General features: G+C 45.5%; 1 protein-coding gene across 1 annotated transcript in view; it reads left to right on the plus strand.

Moving 5' to 3' along the window:
- Window positions 1-7,676: 7,676 nt before the first annotated feature.
- Window positions 7,677-21,513, plus strand: part of LOC134349175 (15-hydroxyprostaglandin dehydrogenase [NAD(+)]-like) — a 44,976-nt gene continuing 31,139 nt past the window's right edge. Inside the window, exons 1-2 of the mRNA XM_063053115.1 lie at window positions 7,677-7,969; window positions 16,743-16,866. Coding sequence (XP_062909185.1) covers window positions 7,877-7,969; window positions 16,743-16,866 — 217 coding nt within the window. The 5' untranslated portion in view covers window positions 7,677-7,876. The remainder of the gene's footprint in view (window positions 7,970-16,742; window positions 16,867-21,513) is intronic.

Below are 21,513 nucleotides of genomic sequence, written 5' to 3' on the forward strand. Positions count from 1 at the left end.
TGGCAAGAACAGGCAGAGTTGAGGTAAGTTCACTCCTTATTTTGTTCAACTCTAGAGAGAATAGGGGATATGTCTACAGAGTCAGTGTTCTGCTCTGGGTGGCAAATGTGGGATTTCCGGGAGACTCCCATTCTCCTCGATTCCCATAAAAACCATTATGGGAATCATATATAGGCCTTCAAATAGTAGCCAAGATGTGGGTTTGAGATTGTAAAGGGAGCTGGAAAAGGCATGTAATAAGGGTAATGACACAATTGTAATGGGAGACTTCAATATGAAAGGGTGTTGGGAAAATCAGATTGGTGTCAGATCACAAGAGAAGGTATTTGTGGAATGCCTGGCTTTTTCAAGTAACTTCTGCTTGAGCTTACTTGGGGAAAGGCTATTTTAGATTGGATGTTGTTTAGTAACCCAGATCTTATAAGGAAGTTTAATGTAAAGGAACCCTTAGGAGGCAGTAATCATAATATGATTATATGCATACTCAAGTCAGGTCAAGACAAGCAACACACATCAAAGTTGCTGGTGAACGCAGCAGGCCAGGCAGCATCTCTAGGAAGAGGTGCAGTCGACGTTTCAGGCCGAGACCCTTCGTCAGGACTAACTGAAGGAAGAGTGAGTAAGGGATTTGAAAGTTGGAGGGGGAGGGGGAGATCCAAAATGATAGGAGAAGACAGGAGGGGGAGGGATGGAGCCAAGAGCTGGACAGGTGATAGGCAAAAGGGATACGAGAGGATCATGGGACAGGAGGTCCAGGAAGAAAGACAACGGGGGGGGGGGAACCCAGAGGATGGGCAAGGGGTATATTCAGAGGGACAGAGGGAGAAAAAGGAGAGTGAGAGAAAGAATGTGTGTATAAAAATAAGTAACAGATGGGGTACGAGGGGGAGGTGGGGCATTAGCGGAAGTTAGAGAAGTCGTTGTTCATGCCATCAGGTTGGAGGCTACCCAGACGGAACATAAGGTGTTGCTCCTCCAACCTGAGTGTGGCTTCATCTTTACAGTAGAGGAGGCCGTGGATAGACATGTCAGAATGGGAATGGGATGTGGAATTAAAATGTGTGGCCACTGGGAGATCCTGCTTTCTCTGGCGGACAGAGCGTAGGTGTTCAGCAAAGCGGTCTCCCAGTCTGCGTCGGGTCTCGCCAATATATAAAAGGCTTCAGCAAAGCGGTCTCCCAGTCTGCGTCGGGTCTTGCCAATATATGAAAGGCTTCAGCAAAGCGGTCTCCCAATCTGCGTCGGGTCTCGCCAATATATAAAAGGCCAAGTCAAGTCACTTTGTCCTCAGTAAGGGCCTTATCTTTGTCCCCCTTTGCCCACACCTCAGCGAGTTCCGCGTTCGCCATGACACTGAACTCTTCTTCCGCTGGCTCCGTTTTCGAGCCCACTTCTTCGGCAAGGACTCTCTCACCCCCATCAATGACCCCTTCTCCTGTCTTCAGCCCTCCTCCTCTTCATGGACACCCCGCTCTGGTCTTCTGCCTGCTCTGGATCTCTTTATTGCTAACTGCCGACGGGACATTAACTGTCTTGACTTCACCGCACCTTATTCCCATTCCAACCTCACTCCTTCTGAACGCTCTGCTCTCCACTCCCTCCGCACTAGTCCTAACCTTACTATAAAACCCACCAATAAGAGGGGTGCTATTGTAGTCTGGTGTACTGACCTCTACCTTGCCGAGGCACAGCGACAACTCGCGGATACCTCCTCTTATTTACCCCTCGATCATGACCCCACTAAGGAGCACCAGGCCATTGTCTCCCAAACCATCACCAACTTTATCAGCTCAGGGGATCTCCCATCCACTGCTACCAACCTTATAGTTCCCACACCCCACACTTTCCATTTCTACCTCCTGCCCAAGATCCACAAACCTGCCTGTCCAGGTAGACCTATTGTCTCAGCTTGCTCCTGCCCACCGAACTCGTTTCTGCATACCTCAACACTGTTTTATCCCCCCTTGTTCAATCCCTTCCTACCTATGTTCGTGACACTTTTCATGCTCTGAATTTTTTCAATGATTTTAAGTTCCCTGGCCCCCACCACTTTATTTTCACCATGGATGTCCAGTCCCTATATACCTCCATCCCCCACCAGGAAGGGCTGAAATCTCTCCGCTTCTTTTTGAATTGCAGACCTAACCAGTTCCCCTCTGCACCACATAATAATCCACACTATTGTTCCTTTCACCAAAATGCATTATCCATTTCCGAACACTGTATTTCATCTGCCACTTTTTAGCTTATTCTTTGAATCTGTCTAAGTCCTGCTGCGATCGCATTGCTTCCTCAGTTCTACCTACCCCTCTACCTATCTTCATATCATCCACAAACTTTGCCACAAACCATCAGTTCCACTATGCAAATAATTTGACAAACAACGTGAAAAGTAGAGGTTCCAATACTGACCCCTGAGGAATACCACTAGTCACTGGCAGCCAACCAGAAAAGGCCGCTTTTATTCCCACTCACTGCCTCCTGCCTGTCAGCCATTCGTCTATCCCTGGCAGTATTTTTCCTGTAAAGCCAGAGGATTTTATCTTGTTATGCAGCCTCATGTGAGGCAACTTATCAAATACCTTCTGAAAATCCAAGTAAATGACATCCACTGCCTTGCCTTTGTCCACCCTGCTTGTTACTTCCTTGAAGAATTCTAACAGGTTTGTCAGGCAAGATTTCCCTTTGCAGAAACCATGCTGACTTTGACTTACTTTAACATTAGTCTCTAAATACCCCGAAACCTCATCCTTACTAATAGACTCCAGCACTATCTCAGCCACTGAGGTTAGGCTAACTGGCATATAATTCTCTTTCTTTTGCCTTCCTCCCTTCTTAATGAATGGAGAGACATTTGCAATCTTTCATTCCTCCAGGACCATGCCAGATTCAAGTGATTCTTGAAAGTTCATAACCAATGCATCTGTTATCTCTTCAGCAACCTCTGTCTGGACTCTGCGATGTAGTCTAACCGGCCCACGTGACTTAACCACTTTCAGGCCTTTGAGTTTGCCTAGCATTTTTACCTTTGGTATTCACTCCTGTTCCCTGACACTCACAGACCTCTGACATACTGCCAGTGTCTTCCACAGTGAAGGCATATGCAAAGTACCTATTAGGTTCATCTGTCATTTCTTTGTCCCCCATTACCACCTCACCAGCATTGTTTACCAGTGGTTCAATATCAACTCTCACGTCCCTTTTACTCTTAATGTAATTGAAAGAAACTTTTGATATCTTGCTTTATAGTATTACCTCGTCTGCCTTCATATTTCATTTTTTCTCTTCTTATAGCTTTTATAGTTGCCTTTTGTCAGATTTTAAAAGCTTCCCAATCATCCAACTTTCCTCTCACTTTTGTTGCCTATATGCCCTTTCCTTGGCTTTTATGCAGTGCCTAACTTCCCTTGTTAGCCACGGTTGCCTACCCCTCCCATTTGAGAACAACTTCTATGGGACATATCTATCCTGTGCATTGTGAATTATTCACAGAAACTTTAGCCATATCTGCTCTGCTGTCATCCCCCCCAGTATACAGAACTACAGTTCTGTAGTTGTGAATTCCCATGATTCAGGACATTTACAAAGACAGGTATGTACAAAGGGCCAGAAGGATCACTGGGGACCTGAGTCACCCCAACCGCAAACTGTTCCAGCTGCTACCATCAGGAAATGGTACCACAGCATAAAAGCCCGGACCAATAGACTCCGGGACAGGTATGATTTGCGGAGGGCTATTTCATAGAAACATAGAAAATAGTTGCAGGAGTAGGCCATTCAGCCCTTCCAGCCTGCACCGCCATTCAGTATGATCATGGCTGATCATCCAACTCGGAACCCTGTACCTGCCTTCTCTCCATACCCCCTGATCCCTTTAGCCACAAGGGCCATATCTATCTCCCTCTTAAATATAGCCAATGAACTGGCCTCAAGTGTTTCCTGTGGCAGAGAATCCCACAGATTCACCACTCTCTGTGTGAAGAAATTTTTCCTCATCTCAGTCCTAAAAGGCTTCCCCTTTATCCTTAAACTGTGACCCCTTGTTCTGGACTTCCCCAACATCAGGAACAATCTTCCTGCATCTAGCCTGTCCAATCCCTTTAGGATTTTATACGTTTCAATAAGATCCCCCCTCAATCTTCTAAATTGAGGTGAAGAGACAATTTGGAATGAGGTTGGAGGCAACATTGGATGCATGGCATCTCTGGCAGGGTCTGCAAGACATTACTTCCTACAAAGTGCAACCCAACAGCATGAATGGCAGACACAACTAGAGCTGTGAAGATCCCTGCTGCACCTGATGACCCTGTGATCTCTGTCTCAGAGGCGGATGTTAGACTGTTTTTAAAGAGAGTGAACCCTCGCAAGGCAGAAGGTCCCGATGGAGTACCTGGTAAGGCTCTGAAAACCTGTGTCAACCAACTAACGGGAGTAATCAAGGACGTTTCAAACCTCTCACTGCTGTGGGCAGAAGTTTCCACTTGCCTCGAAAAGGCAACTATTATACCAGTGCCTAATGAGAATAACGTGAGCTGCCTTAATGACTATCGCCCGGTAGCACTCACATAGACAGCGATGAAATGCTTTGAGAGGTTGGTTATGACTAGACTGAACTCCTGCCTCAGCAAGGACCTGGACCCATTGCAATTTGCCTATCACAATAGGTCAACAGCAGACGCAATCTCCATGGCTCTCCACACGGCTTTAGACCACCTGGACAACACAAACACCTATGTCAGGATGCTGTTCATCGACTATTGCTCAGCATTTAATACCATCATTCCCACAATCCTGATTGAGAAGTTGCAGAACCTGGGCCTCTGTACCTCCACCTGCAATTGGATCCTCGACTTCCTAACCAGAAGACTACAAACTGTGCAGATTGGTGATAACATATCCTCCTCATTGATGATCAACACTGGCGCACCTCAGGGGTGTGTGCTTAGCCCACTGCTCTACTCTCTGTATACACATGACTGTGTGGCTAGGCATAGCTCAAATAACATCTATAAATTTGCTGATGATATAACCATTGTTGGTAGAATCTCAGGTGGTGACAAGAGGGCGTACAGGAGTGAGATATGCCAACTAGTGGAATGGTGCCGCAGCAACAACCTGGCACTCAACGTCAGTAAGACGAAAGAGCTGATTGTGGACTTCGGGAAGGGTAAGTCGAAAGAACATACCAATTCTCAGAGAGGGATCAGAAGTGGAGAGAGTGAGCAGTTTCAAGTTCCTGGATGTCGAGATCTCTGAGGATCTAACCTGGTCCCAACATATCGGTGTGGTTATAAAGAAGGCAAGACAGCAGCTATTCTTCAGTGGAGTTTGAAGAGATTTGGCATGTTAACAAATACACTCAAAAACATCTATCGTGGTACTGTGGAGAGCATTCTGACAGGCTGCATCACTGTCTGGTATGGGATTCTACAGGAGCAGAAGGTTGTAAATCTAGTCAGCTCCATCTTGGGTACTAGCCTACAAAGTTCTCAGGACATCTTCAAGGAGCGGTGTCTCAGAAAGGCAGTGTCCATTATTAAGGTCCTCCAGCACCCAGGGTATGCCCTTTTCTCACTGTTACCATCAGGTAGGAGATACAGAAGCCTGAAGGCACACACTCAGCGATTCAGGAACAGCTTCTTCCCCTCTGCCATCCGATACCTAATGGACTTCGAAACTTTGGACAATACCTCACTTTTTAAAAAATATACAGTATTTCTGGTTTTTTTGCGTGCTTTTTTAATCTACTCAATATATGTATACTGTAATTGATTTACTTGTTTATTTATTATTATTATTTTTATTTTTTTCTCTTCTAGATTATGTATTGCATTGAACTGCTGCTACTAAGTTAACAGATTTCACGTCACATGCCGGTGATAATAAACCTGATTCTCATTCTGATTTTGATTCTTCCACCAGGCCATCAGATTGATTAACTCATGCTGATTTGAGTGTATTTCTATGTTACATTGACTGATCTACTTATTATAAATTATTATAAATTACTATGATTGCACATTGCACATTTAGACGGAGACGTAATGTAAAGATTTTTACTCCTCATGTAGGATGTAAGAAATAAAGTCAATTCAACTCAATTGACTAGGGCGAGCTCCTCTCTCATGCCATAAATTCCCTTTATTGCATTGTTATACTGATACATGTGACTTGTGCTCCTCCCTCTCAAATTGCAGTCGGAATTCAATCATATTATGATCACCACCTCCTCAGTTTTCTTTTACACTAAGCTCCCTAACAAGATCTGGATTATTACACAACACCCAATCTAAGAGAGCCTTTCCCCAAGTAGTCTCAAGCACAAGCTACTCTAAAAAGCCATCTCATAGGCATTCAACAAATTCAACCTGATTTTCCCAATCCCCTTGCATATTGAAGTCCCCCATTACATTTATGACATTACTGTTATTACATGCCTTTTCCAGTTCCCTTTACAATCTCAACCCCATATTTTTGCTACTACCTGGAGGCCTACATATGATTCCCATAATAGTTTATAACCCTTGCAGTTTCTTACTCCATCCACAAAGATTCGACATACTCTGACCCTTTGTCACCTCTTTCTAAAGATATAATTCCATCTCTTACCAATAGTCACATCACTGCCTTTGCCTTCCTGCCTGTCCTTTTGATACAAAATATATCCCTTGATATTAAGCTCCAAACAATGGGCTTCTTTCAGCCACAGCTCAATGATGCCCACAACGCCATACCAACCAATCTCTTACTGCTCCATGAGTTTGTCTGCCTTGTTCTGAATGCTACACACATTTAAATACAGCACCTTCTGTCCTGCATTCCTCACCCTTTTGAATTTTGCCTCTGTGGTGCAATTTGACTCTTTGCTTTATCTGCATTTGTCCCCAGTTATTGGCTTGTAGAGCATATGAGGAGTTGTTGATGGCTCTGGGTCTGCATTCACAAGAATTAGGTGACCTAATTGAAACCTATCAAATGGTGAAAGGCCTTGATAGACTGGATGTGGAGAGGAAGTTTCCTGTGGTGGGAGAGTCTTGGACTAGAGAAAACAGCCTCAGAATAGAGGAGCATCCTTTTAGAATAGAGATGAGGTGGAAATTCTTTAGCAAGAGATGGATAAATCTTTGGAATTCTTTGCCACAGGCAGCTGTGGAGGCCAATTTCTAATGTATATTTAAGGCAGCGGTTGATAGATTCTTGATTAGTCTACACATGAAAGGTTATGGGGACAGGAGATTGGGACTGAGAGGAAAAAGGTATCCGAAATGGGGGAGCGGACACTATGGGCAAATGGCCGAATTCTGCTCCTATATTTTATGGTCTTATGGCACCTGAAGCCCTCACCACGTACCCTTTTTTTCCAGCCCATTTCCCTCAGTTCCCCACTGCCTCTCCCCACATCCATCATTCCTGTCCCCCATTCTCCAAAACTATCTTACTTCCTCCTGATTCTTTTCCCCTTTCTCACCCCAGAGTCCTCGTTTCCTACAATCCTTTCAGTTAGCCTCTCCTCTGTCCTTCCTCTGTCTGTTCTATTATTTTCACTCCTCATCCAAATTCTTTCTCTGTTTCCTGTCCTACCTTCCTCCCTGCAGCCACATCCAGTAAATCATTGCACAAGCACATCATAGGTAAGCACACAAAGGTCAGAATAACGTTGATGAGTAACACGAGTTGCAGTTTGGCAGGACCTTTGTCACCAGTTCATGTGATCTTACGGTTTTACTGGTTTCCTACTGAAAGAGGAAGTGAATACACTCTTATCTTTCTATATCTCTTACTTGGTATTTTGTCATTTTGGCAGTTCCTTCCTGTTTTACTGCTTGTGGAGATCATTTTCAACTCTCAGGCAACAAACCTCGGGTTTAGTGTTCAGATGGCACTGAATGGGAAAGTTGCATTGGTGTCAGGTGCAGCTCAAGGCATCGGGAAAGCAATTGCTGAGATATTATTGAAGAACAGAGTAAAGGTAAGGTCTTGTTTTCCATAGCCCTGAACTGACAGTGGGGAGTGATCTACATGCGGAGGTGACCAGGCATCTATATGCCTGGTCACCTCCTCAATGAGCTCTGTCAGGCTTGTTTGACATGATCTGCCCTTCACAAAGCCATGCTGACTGTCCCTGATCAGAACATAATTCTCTAAATGCCCAGATCAGAAAATGATTCCCTAAATGCCCAGAGATCCTATCTCTAAGAATCTTTTCCAACTGCTTTCCCACCACAGACGTAAGGCTCACTGGTCTATAATTACCCGGACTATCCTTACTTACCTTTTTTGAACAAGGAGACAACATTCACCTCCCTCCAATCCTCCGGTCCATTCCTGTAGACAACGAGGACATAAAGATCCTAGCCAAAGGCTCAGTAATCTCTTCCCTTGCCTCGTGGAGCAGCCTGGGGAATATTCCATCAGGCCCCCGGGGACTTATCCATCCTAATGTATTTTAATAACTCCAACACCTCCTCTCCCGTAATATCAACATGCTCCACATCAACCTCACTCATATTTTCCCCACCGTCATCAAGTTCCCTCTCATAGGTGAATACCGAAGAGAGGTATTCATTGAGGACCTCGCTCACTTCCACAGCCTCCAGGCACATCTTCCCACCTTTATCTCTAATCGGTCCTATCTTCACTCCTGTCATCCTTTTTTTCTTCACATAATTGAAGAATGCCTTGGGGTTTTCCTTTACCCTACTCACCAAGGCCTTCTCACGCCTTCTTCTTGCTCTTCTCAGCCCCTTCTTAAGCTCCTTTCTTGCTTCCCTATATTCCTCAATAGACCCATCTGATCCTTGCTTCCTAAACCTCATGTATGCTGCCTTCTTCCACCTGACTAGATTTTCCACCTCACTTATCACCCATGGTTCCTTCACCCTACCATTCTTTATCTTCCTCACCGGGACAAATTTATCCCTAACATCCTGCAAGAGATCTCTAAACATCGACCACATGCCCATAGTACATTTCCCTGGAAAAACATCATCCCAATTCACACCCACAAGTTCTAGCCTTATAGCCTCATAATTTGCCCTTCCCCAATTAAAAATTTTCCTGTCCTCTCTGATTCTATCCTTTTCCATGATAATGCTAAAGGCCAGGGAGCGGTGGTCACTGTCCCCCAGATGCTCACCGACTGAGAGATCTGTGACCGGACCCGGTTCATTACCTAGTACTAGATCTAGTATGGCATTCCCCCTAGTCGGCCCGTCCACATACTGTGACAGGAATCCGTCCTGGACACACTTAACAAACTCTGCCCCATCTAAACCCTTGGAACTAATCAGGTGCCAACCAATATAGGGAAGTTAAAGTCACCCATGATAACAACCCTGTTATTTTTTGCACCGTTCCAAAATCTGCCTCCCAATCTGCTCCTCTGTATCTCTGCTGCTACCAGGGGGCCTATAGAATACCCCCAATAGAGTAACTGCTCCCTTCCTGTTCCTGACTTCCACCCATACTGACTCAAAAGAGGATCCTGCTACATTACCCACCCTTTCGGTAGCTGCAATAGTATCCCTGACCAGTAATGCCACCCCTCCTCCCCTTTTTCCCCCCTCTCTATCCCCTTTAAAGCACTGAAATCCAGGAATATTGAGAATCCATTCCTGCCCTGGTACCAGCCAAGTCTCTGTAATGGCCACTACATTATAATTCCATGTATGTATCCAAGCTCTCAGTTCATCACCTTTGTTCTTGATGCTTCTTGCATTGAGGTACACACATTTCAGCCCTTCTACCTTACTGTCTTTACACCGTTTATTCTGCTTCTCTTTCCTCAAAGCTTCCCTATATGTTAGATCTGGCTTTACTCCATGCACTTCTTTCACTGCTCTGTCGCTCCGGGTCCCATCCCCCTTGCAAATTAGTTTAAACCCTCCCGAACCATGCTAGCAAACCTACCTGCAAGGATATTGCTCCCCCTCGAGTTCAGGTGCAACCCATCCAATCTGTACAGCTCCCACCTTCCCCAGAAAAGATCCCAATGATCCAAAAATCTAAAACCCTGCCCCCTGCACCAACTCCTCAGCCATGCATTCAACTGCCATCTCCTCCAATTCTTACCATCACTGTCACATAGCACTGGCAGCAATCCTGAGAACGCCACCCTGGATGTCCTGTTGTTTAGCCTTCTCCCTAGCTCCCGAAACTCACACTTCAGGACCTCATCCCTCTTCCTATGTCGTTGGTACCAACATGTATCACGACTTCTGGTTGCTTTCCCTCTTGTACCAGGATGTCGTGCACCCGGTCAGAGACATCCCGGACCCTGGCACCCGGGAGGCAACAAACCATGCGGGTGTCCTTCTCACATCCACAAAATCTCCTGTCTGCTTCCCTGACTATAGAGTCTCCAACGACGACAGCTCTCCTCTTCTCCGTCCCACCCTTCTGCACCACCGGGTCAAGACTCAGTGCCAGAGACCCTGCCACCGTGGCTCACACCTGGTCGGTCGTCCCCACCAACAGTATCCAGGACGGTAAACTTATTATTCAGGGGAACGGCTACAGGGGTGCTCTGCACTACCTGTGTGCTCACCTTCGCTTTCCCCCCTCTGTCACCAAACAACCTGCTTCCGACAGTCTAGGTGTGACTACCTCCCTGTAGCTCTCATCTATGACTGCCTCATTCTCCCTTATGAGTTGAAGGTCATCCAGCTGCTGCTCTAGATTCCTTACACGGTCTTCCAGGTCGCCTAGCCGTATGCACTTCTGGCAGATGTGACTCTGCAGGAGAGGAGAGTTCCCCCAAGACTGCCACATCTCACGTGAGAGGCACATCACCATCTCAGGAGACATTGTAAAGACTAACTGCCTAATGTTTCTACTCCTTTCTAAATGTTTCGCTATGTCTTCATTAATGACAGCTTCAAGCATTTTCTTGAATACAGATGTTAAGCTGACTGGCCTACAGTTGGCCGTCTTTTGCCTACATCCTTTTTTAAAAAGTGGCGTGACATTTGTTGTCTTCCAATCCGCCGGGACCTGCCCAGAGTCTAGAGAGTTTTGATAAATGATTACCAACGCATCTACTATAACTTCCGCCAATTCCCTCAGCACCCTGGGATGCATCCAATCAGGACCGGGGAGTTATCTACCTTCAGGCCCTCTAGTTCAGGGGTCCCCAACTTTTTTTGCGCTGCGGACCGGCCGACCCGGGGTGGCGGGGGTAGGGTTGCCAACGGACAAGAGTAGCAGTCAAAAAATACAAACAGGAATTCTGCAGATGCTGGAAATTCAAGCAACACACATCAAAGTTGCTGGTGAACGCAGCAGGGTCTCGGCCTGAAACGTCGACTGCACCTCTTCCTAGAGATGCTGCCTGGCCTGCTGCGTTCACCAGCAACTTTGATGTGCGTTGTTAGTCAAAAGAAACGTTTACCCCGATAGACTACAATGACCATGAAGCCTTGCGCAGGCACCAGTGCGCATGCGTGTACCTGCAGACATTATTCTCTGTAAATCGTTTTCGGCGATTCTGTTCGCGGGGGTGGGGGTGATGTAAATCCCGACCAGAATATAGGTGATAAGTGGCTAATACACTCAATTTCCTTTCTAAAAGGGTTTATCTAACGATTTTAATATTAAACACACAGCGCATATTTTCCTCGCATGAATATAGTGATAAGTCAATCATCGGGGAGGATGGGGAGCTTGAAGTAAGTACTGAAAGAACTTGCAGTAGAAGTGGTAGAGGCAGCTTCGATATTATTTAAAGAAAAAATGGATAGGTATATGGACAGGAAAGGAATGGAGGGTTAAGGGCTGAGTGCAGGTCGGTGAGACTAGGTGAGAGTAGCGTTCAGCACGGACTAGAAGGACCGAGATCGCCTGTTCCCGTGCTGTAATTGTTATACGGTTATATAAGTCACTTATCAGTCAATAGCATCATAACATTTTAAGTAATGTCTGGATATTAAACACACGGCACATATTTTCCCCGTATGAACATATAAAATTATTGCAACACACCAATATCGCTGAATCAGTGGGAGCCCTGGGCCTGTTTCCCTGCAACAAGACGGTCCTGTCGAGGGGTGATGGGAGACAGCGATACTCGAAGGAGGTTCCTTATGTCCAGTCTATTCCGCAATTTAGTTTTCGTTGCATTCATTGCAGAGATATGTTGGAAATGGAAGCAACGTTTTCAGTGCTTTCGTGGCTATCTCCGGATATTTAGCTTTGCCTTTGATCCAGAATGCCGGCAAACATACTTTTCAGCCTGACGAAGGGTCTCGGCCTGAAACGTCGACTGCACCTCTTCCTACAGATGCTGCCTGGCCTGCTGCGTTCACCAGCAACTTTGATGTATGTTGCTTGAATTTCCAGCATCTGCAGAATTCCTGTTGTATACTTTTCAGCCCGCCGTCATTTGCAAGTTCGAGGAATTGCTCTCCTTCCCGCGCTGACACGGATGACGCGCTGTTAATGACCTCGCGTGTGTTCAAGCTCAACAGTGGGCGTGACAGGGAATGAGGAAAGGTGCAGCTGACTCATATCGCCAAATCATGTCGTTTCCTCGCGGCCCGGTAGCAAATGCTCCGCGGCCCGGTGGTTGGGGACCGCTGCTCTAGTTTGCTCATCACTATCTCTTTAGTGTCAGTGATTTTATCGAGGTCCTCACCTCCCATTTCGTCCATAACATCCTTCTTTGGCATATTGTTCCCGCCATCTTCACCAGCAGGGGGAAAAACCTGCACATGGGAAGGGTCTGCGAATATGCATTCCCCACAGCCATCCCGCCCGGGGAGGGCGGGAACAGGAAGGCTTTAAAGGAGGCCGTGAAATTTGAATAAATCTCTTTTATCGCAACTACAACTGACCGACTACATGTCGTTATTCTAGCGCTTTGTGTAGCACACTGCTACAATACTAGTTTTTATTTCCTTAGTTATCCAAGGCTGGCTCTCCCCACACTTACTGTCCTTACTTTTGACTGGAATATACTTTTGTTGAGCACTGTGAAAAATCTCTTTGAAAGTATTCCACTGTTCCTCAACTGTCCTATCAAATAGCCTGTGCTCCCAATCCACATTAGCCAACTCCTCCCTCATCCTGTTGTAGTCTCCCTTGTTCAAGCATGATACACTAATTTTACATCTAACTATTTCATCCTTCATCTGTATGCAAAATTCAATCATACTATGATCACTCTTTCCAAGAGGATCCCTGACTACAAGATCATTAATCTTAACTGTCTCATTGCACAGGACCAGATCTAAGATAGCATTTTCCCTTGTAGGTTCACTAACATGCTGCTCAAGAAAGCCATCACGGATTACTTCAGGAAGGATATACTGGCTTTGGAGGTGGTGCAGAGGAGGTTCACCAGATTGATTCCAGAGATGAGGGGGTTAGACTATGAGGAGGGATCGAGTCGCCCAGGACTGTACTCAGTGGAATTCAGCAGAATCATAGAAATCTACAGCACATTACAGGCCCTTTGGCCCATAATTTGTGTCGACCATGTATCCTATTCTAGAAACTGCCTAGAATTTCCCTACCGCTACCGCATGGCACTCTAAGCTCCATGTACCTATCTAGAGTCTCTTAAAAGACTCTTTTGTATCTGCCTCTATCACAGTCATTGGCAGTGCATTCCACGCACCCACCACTCTCTGTGTGAAAAACTTGCCTCTGACATCCCCCTTGTACCTACTTCCAAACACCTTAAAACTATGCCCACTCTTGTTAGCCATTTCAGCCCTGGGAAAAAGCCTCTGGCTATCCACACGATCAATGCCTCTCATCATCTTATACACCTCTGTCGGATCACTCTCATCCTTCATTGTTTCAAGGTGAAATGGTCAAGTTCACTCAACCTATTCTCATAAGGCATGTTCTCCAATCCAGGTAGCATCCTTGAAAAACTCCTCTGCACTTTCTATAGTTTCCATATCCTTCCTGTAACGAGGTACTCCAAGTGGGGCCTAACTAAGGTCTTGTATAGCTTTAACATTACCTCACAGCTCTTGAACTCAATCCCATGGTTGATGAATGCCAACACAAAGTATGCCTTCTTAACAGCACCGTCAACCTGTGCAGCAGCTTTGAATGTCCTATGGACACGGACCCCAAGATCTCGCTGATCCTCCACACTGCCTAAAGACTTACCATTAATATTATATTTGTCTTCAAATTTGATCAACTGAACTGAAATGAACCTCTTCACAATTATCTGGGTTGAACTCCATCTGCCATTTCTCAGCCGAGTTCTGCATCCTATTGATGTTGCACTCTAACCTCTGACAGCCCTCTACACTATCCACAACACCCCCAATCCTTGTGTCATCAGCAGACTTACTAACCCACCCTTCTACTTCCTCATCTAGGTCATTTATAAAAATCACAGAGGACAGGTTCTAGGACAGATCCCTGTGGAACACCACTAGACATTGTGTCCATGCAGAATATGAACCATCTACAACCACACCTTGCCTTCTGTGGGCAAGCCAGTTCTGGATCCACAAAGCTAGGTCTCCTTGGATCCCATGCCTCATTACTTTCTGAATGATTGTCGTATGGAGAACCTTATCAAATGCCTTACTGAAATCCATATACACTAGCTCCACTGCTCTCATCAATGAGAGGAGGTCTTATAGAAACATATAAAATTATGAAAGGGATAGATAAGATAGAGGCAGGAAAGTTGTTTCCACTGATAGGTGAGACTAAAGCTAGGGGACATAGCCTCAAGATTCAGGGGAGTAGAATTAGGATGGAGATGAGGAGGAACTGCTTTTCACAGAGGGTGGTGAATCTGTGGAATTCTCTGCCCAATAAGACAATGGAGGCTACCTCAGTAAATATATTTAAGACAAGGTTGGATAGATTTTTGCATAGTAGGGTAATTAAGGGTTATGGGGAAAAGGCAGGTAGGTAGAGATGAGTCCACGTCCAGATCAGCCATGATCTAATTGAATGATGGAGCAGACTCAAGTGGCCGACTCCTGCTCCTATTTCTTATGTTCTTTTGGAGGAAATGATGTGGAATTTGTGTACATGGACTTTAGCAAGGCCTTTGGCAAAGTCCCACAAGGAAGGCTAGTTCAGAAGGTTGTCATTTCGCATTCAGGATGAAGTGGCCAATTGGATCCAGCAGTGGTTTATCTGGAGAAGACAGAGGGTGGTAGCAGTTGGTTGCCTCTCTGTCTGGTGGCCTTTGACTAGTGGAGTGCTGCAAAGATCGGTGCTGGGTCCATTGTTGTTTGTCATCTATATCACTGATAATGTGATAAACTGGATCAACAAATTTGCAGATAAAACCAAGATTAGGGGTACAGTGGACAGTGAGGAAGGCTATCAAAGCTTGTACTGGGATCTGAACCAACTGAAAAATTGGGTTGAAAAATGGCAGATAGAATTTAATGCAGACAAGTGTAGGCATACTTTGGGAGGACAAACCAGGGGAGTACTTGCCCAGGGAACGGTCAGGCACTGAGGAGTGCAGTACAATGGGTGGTATCAGAGCAGAATTAGGCCATTCATCACAACTGATCCATTTTCCCTCTCAGCTCCAATCTCCTGCCTTCTCCCCATATCCCTTCATGCCCTGACTAATCAAGAATCTATCAACCTCTGCCTTAAACATACGCTATGACTTGGCTGTATGTGGCAATGAATTCCATAGATTCACCACTCTCTGGCCAATGAAGTTCCTCCTCGGTTCCATTCTAAAAGGACGTCCCTCTATTCTGAAGCTGTGTCCACCATAGGAAACATTCTCAAGCATGGCCTTTCATCATTCGATGGGTTTCAGTGAGGTCACCCCTCACTCTCCTGTGAGATGAGGCCCAGGGTTCGAAGTTCAGTTCTGATGTCATCTGTAAGGAGTCTGTACGTCCTTCTCGTGGAATGCGTAGGTTTTCTCCTGGTCCTCCAGTTTCTTCCCACAGTCTAAAGACGTGCCAGTTAGTAGGTTAACTGGTCATTGTATATTTTCCCATGATTAGACTGGAGTGAAATCGGGAGCTGTTGGGTGCGCAGCTCAGAGGCTGGAAGGGCCTATTCTGTGCTGAATCTCAATAAGGATGAAAGGTAAATTATTTAAGGGGAAACTGAGGGGGAACTTCATGCATAGGGCGGTACAAGTGTGGAACGAGCTGCCAACAGAAGTGGTGGGTGTGGGTTCAATGTCAACATTCAAGAGAAATTTGGATAGGTACATGGATGGGAAAAGCATGGAAGATTATGGTCTGGGTGCATGTAGAGGAAGTTAGACAGAAGACCAGATGGGCCAAAGGGTCTTTTTCTGTGCTTCAGTGCTCTATGACTTCACTATAATATAAGAAACACTTGGATAGTTACATGGAGAGCAAGTCTTAGAGAGAGATAGACCAAATGCAGGAAATTGGGACCAACATGGACAGTATGAACTGGTTGGCCTGAAGGACTTGGATCCCTGCTGTGTGGCTCATATGAATCTACGGTGGGAGAAGTCTGTGGATGGAAGGAGTTCAGAGAGAAAAAAAAGCATGAGAGAGAAGTTGGTTGATAGGCTGTGGCAGAGGAGGTGATGGGGAGAGAAGAAAGGGTGAGGTGATGGAGGGGAAGATGAAGGGTGTGGAAGGAGAGATGTGGGATCTGGTGGACAGTGATGGTGGTGTTATGGTGTGATGGCATCTGGTGTTTTCTCTTGCATCTGTCACTGACAAATGTATTGACACTGCCAGTACTTGTTTTTAGCATCAGCTGTTTACAGGAGTTACTTGAACTGAACTGTGTTTGATGTTTAGGTGTGTATGGTTGATTACAACCAATCAGAGGGAGAGGCCACATCTGCTGCCTTTGGACGGCTCTACGGAGCGGAGAACATTCTTTTCCTTCACTCTGACGTAACATCCGAGAGCCAGATGCAAGGTAACTAGAGTAACTCCAAGGTAACTGCAGTAACTACACCACAATCTCGTTTCTCCTCGTGCTATTGGGGTTTAGGGTTTCACAGACTCATACAGGCCCTTCAACTCAACTGGCCCATATCAATCGAGATGCCCATTCAAGCTTTGACCCATATCCCTCTAAAGCTTTCCTATCCATGTACTGGTGCAAAAGTTTTTAAAAATATACAGTATGTTTTAGCACAACTTTATGGACATGCAATATATCTATGTACTGTATATAAGCTATCTTACATCTTACAGTAGTGCATAAAAAGAGCTACCTTTTAGTCAGGGCTGCAGTTAAGAATTAAAAAGCAGCGCTTTGAGCCAGTTTTCTCTGCGTTGGTCAATCCACACCAGGGGTGCGTGAAAAGAGCTATTTTATAATCAGGGCAGCGATCAAGATTTTGAAGGTAGAGTTTCGCTGCAGTATTTCTGAGTTGAGGAGCAACTGATCAACAGGAGGGATTCATTAGAAAGGGCCAATAAGAGTAAGTCAAGTGCAAGCAGAGCAGCCATTCTTCTGAGTGTGCCAGCGTTTCGAGTGGTTTTGCACATGAGGCTTAGGTGAGGTACATTGTCTTGTAAGTTACTCTCTCTCTCTGTTCTTGTTTGTTCATTCCTCATCTGTTAGGGCTTAGTAGATTAGTGAGAATGGCTCCAGGGGCTGTGTTTTGTACTCTGTGTGGGATTTGGGAAGTCTGAGAGACCTCCAGTCTCTCAGATAAACACATCCACACTAGGTACACCGAACTGCAGTTCCTGAGAGAATGTATTAAGGAACTGGAGCTGCACTCAATCACCTTCGACTCTTATGGGAGAATGAGGTGGTGATAGGCAGGAGCTATAGAGAAGTAGTCACCCCTAGGTTGCAGAAGACGGATAACTGGGTGACTGTCAGGAAAGGGAGGGGAAATGCACAGCCAGTGCAGAGTACACCTGTGGCCATTCCCTCAATAATTATACAACTTTAGATACTATTGAGGGAGGCAACCTACCAAAGGAAGTCGCCGTGACTAGGTGTCTGGCACTGAGTATGGTGTGGCTCAGAAGAGCAGAGAGGTCAATAGGACTGCACTGTTGATAGGAGATTCCTTAGTCAGAGGAACAAAGATGTGGTTCTGTGGGTGCGATAGATGCTTCCCTGGTGCCAGGATCAGGGATGTCTCAGATCAGGCCCATGGCTTTCTGAAGGATGAGAGTGAGCAGCCAAAAGTCTTGGTGCATATTGGCACCAATGACATAGGTAGACAAGGTGAGGAGGTCCTGAAGAGAGATTTTAGGGAGCTGCGGTAGCAGTCTAGAAGATTGATGAGGGGAGGATGGTTAACATTCTTTGCCATAGGCAGCTGTGGAGGCCAGATGATTGGGTGTATTTAAGGCAGAGGTTGACAGGTTCATGATTAGCCAGGGCATCAAAGATAACAGGGAGAATAGGGTTGAGAGGAAAAATCGATAGGCCATGATGAAATGGTGAAGCACCTTCGATGGGCCAAGTTGCCTAATTCTGCTTCTATCTCTTGTGGTCTTAAGGACATTGTCTACTTGTCTACAAGGTCCCCCATGGCAGCTTGGTCCAGAAGGTTAAATCGCATGAAATCCAGGATGAGGATGGGAGGAGTCATGGGGTGATGAAGAGCTGCTTTTCATATTCAAGGACCATAAGAATGGTGTGCCCCAGGGATTGGCACTGGATCCATTGTGAAGGCTGAGAGAGTGCAGAAGAGATTAACGAGGATGCTATGAGGACTAGAGGGCCTGAGATATAGGGAGAGGATGACCACAAGATAAGAAGAGAGAGATTTAAAAGAGACTGGAGAGGTAACTTCTTTATACAAAGGGCAGTAAGTGTCTAGAATGAGCTGCCAGAGGAAGTGGTCGAGTCAGGTACAATTACAGCATTTAAGAGCTATTTGGAACTATAAGTACATGGCGAGGAAGAGCTTGCATCCTCCTTATCTATCCTGCACCCTCTTGATCTTCACAATGAATCCAGCAGTGATCCTTGTGGCACAACACTGGTTATGGGCCCCGAATATGAAAAGCAGCCCCTCATCACCCCATGACTCCCACTCTCACCCTGGATCTCATGTAATTTAACCTTCTGGACCAAGCTGTCATGGAGGCTCTTGTAGACAAGTAGACAGTGCCTAGAAGACCACAAGAGATAGGAGTAGAATTAAGCCATTTGGCCCATTGAATCTGCTCTGTCACTTCATCACGGCTGACCCATGACTGACCTGCAGCTGGGTCCAGCAGGGAGGATGCTGTGGTTAACATGGACTAGTTGGGCTGTATGATTCTATGACATGCTGTATGACTCTAGAACTCTATGGTTGAGGTTGAGACAAGTACAGTAAATGCAAGTCAAATGAAAAAGTGTGTATGGAACAGGAGGAGATAGCAGAGGTACTTAATGAATACCTTGCTTCATTATTCACTACGGAAAAGGATCTTGGCGATTGTAGGGATGACTTACAGTGAACTGAAAAGGTTCAGCATGTAGATATTAAGAAAGAGAATGTGCTGCAGCTTTTGGAAAGCATCAAGTTGAATAAGTCACCGTGACCAGAGGAGGTGTACCCTAGGCTACTGTGGGTGACGGAGGAGATTGACGAGCCTCTGGCGATGATCTTTGCATCATCAATGGGGACGGGAGAGGTTCCGGAGGATTGGTGGGTTGCGAATGTTGTTCCATGATTCAAGAAAGGGAGTAGAGATAGCCCAGGAAATTATAGACCAGTGAGTCTTACTTTAGTGGTTGATAAGTTGATGGAGAAGATCCTGAGAGGCAGGATTTATGAACATTTGGAGAGGCATAATATGATTAGGAATAGTCAACATGGCTTTGTGAAAGGCCAGAACGAGCTTGATTGAATTTTTTGAGGATGTGACTAAACACATTGATGAAGGTAGAGCAGTAGATGTAGTCTATATGATTTTCAGCAAGGCATTTGATAAGGTACCCCATGCAAGGCTGATTGAGAAAGTAAGGAGGCATGGGATCCAAGGGAACATCGCTTTGTGGATCCAGATCCGGCTTGCCCACAGAAGGTAAAGTGTGATTGTAGATGGGTCATATTCTGCATGGAGGTCAGTCACCAGTGGTGTGTTTCAGGGATCTGTTCTGGGACCCCTACTCTTCATGATTTTTATAAATGACCTAGATGAGGAAGTGGAGGGATGGGTTAGCAAATTTGCTGATGACACAAAGGTTGGGGGTGTTGTGGGTAGTGTAGAAGGCTGTCAGAGGTCAGTGGCAGCGCCAGAGATTTTTTCTTGCTGGTGCTATAGTGGGGCTGAATTATTCAGTAATGGTGCTGAGGGATGTGCTGTATGGTAATATGTATTCGCAAGGCCAGACGCGCGGTGTTAAAAAGTCAGTTTCAAGCATTATATGCCTGCTATTAATGCCTCCATTGATTCACAAGCAACAGCAATTGATAGGTCTAATATGGAAGTGAACTGTGACAGTGTCAACAGCATCAGAGACAACCCGGGCTACACAGAGCATAAACAAACAAACCAACAGAGCATCCGACCCACAGCGCACAGTGATAATCACGCACCAATCCCGCAATCAGCGTCAAATGTGTGCTTTTCAACTGAAAAACACAACACTAACCCACAATGTCCACTGCTATTCGCGTTACATAGACAGACAATGCCAAAAGATACACCGTTATTAAAGTCAAATAAGTCAAACAACAGATGCAAGGCTTTGCCAGGAGTTGGACAAATCGTACTCTGACCACGCGATACCTCAATTAATTCAGCTATTGAATTTAAAACAAAAATCAACAGAATCACCGCTTGGAAGTCTAAGCAAAACCAGTAGGCTTAATAGCAGTAAATGTAATATTTTAGGATTTGCAGGAAACATAAAGACTGTGGGGTATCCACCACAAAATAATAATAATAATCAGCATTAGTCTTGGCGCAAATTTTAAAAAAATCAACTGCACTCACCATTGACGTTTTCAGAGAAGCACAATCCATCTGTTGTTGTGATTGGTGGCGAAAGCATCAATAATTTTCTGGATGTCAAGTGCTTTGGTCCTCCAGCTGTTTATGGCCAACAGGGCCAAGTTGCTGTTCCGAGCATCGTTGCTGCTATTCCTTAGGGAGTTTTTGACGTGTCTGAGGCAAGAGAAACTCCATTCACATGAGGCAGATGTAACAGGCAGAGTCAGTGATATGGAGATTAGTTTGTATAAATCTATAAATGCATCATGGTAGGGTCTCATTAGAGCTAAAAATTCCACTGTGTCATTCACTGTCCTTGCTTTTGTTTTGTTTCCAGCAGACGACGAACCTGATGTAGCTCTGCAGTCAGGTTCACTTCAGTTACTCCATAGTATTGGGCCATCGGCCAAAGACAATTCTTGTCTAAGAAGAACTTGTGTTTGGGACTCAGTGCTGAGACTCCAGTTGGAACACCCCCAGTCTCAATTGAGAACCGTCTTTTCATTTCAGTCAGAAGTCTGTCTATAACTGGATAGAAACAGTGCTTGCGAAGGTCATCTGGGGATGTGACAGGTGTGCGTTCAGTTTGGGTCTCAACAACAAAATCATGTAGGCAGTGGGGTGGCTGGGCCTGTCTCCTTTCATGTGGTCTGCTCTGTAT

This window comes from Mobula hypostoma, chromosome 7 (genome assembly GCF_963921235.1).
Source record: "Mobula hypostoma chromosome 7, sMobHyp1.1, whole genome shotgun sequence".
NCBI lineage: Eukaryota > Metazoa > Chordata > Chondrichthyes > Myliobatiformes > Myliobatidae > Mobula > Mobula hypostoma.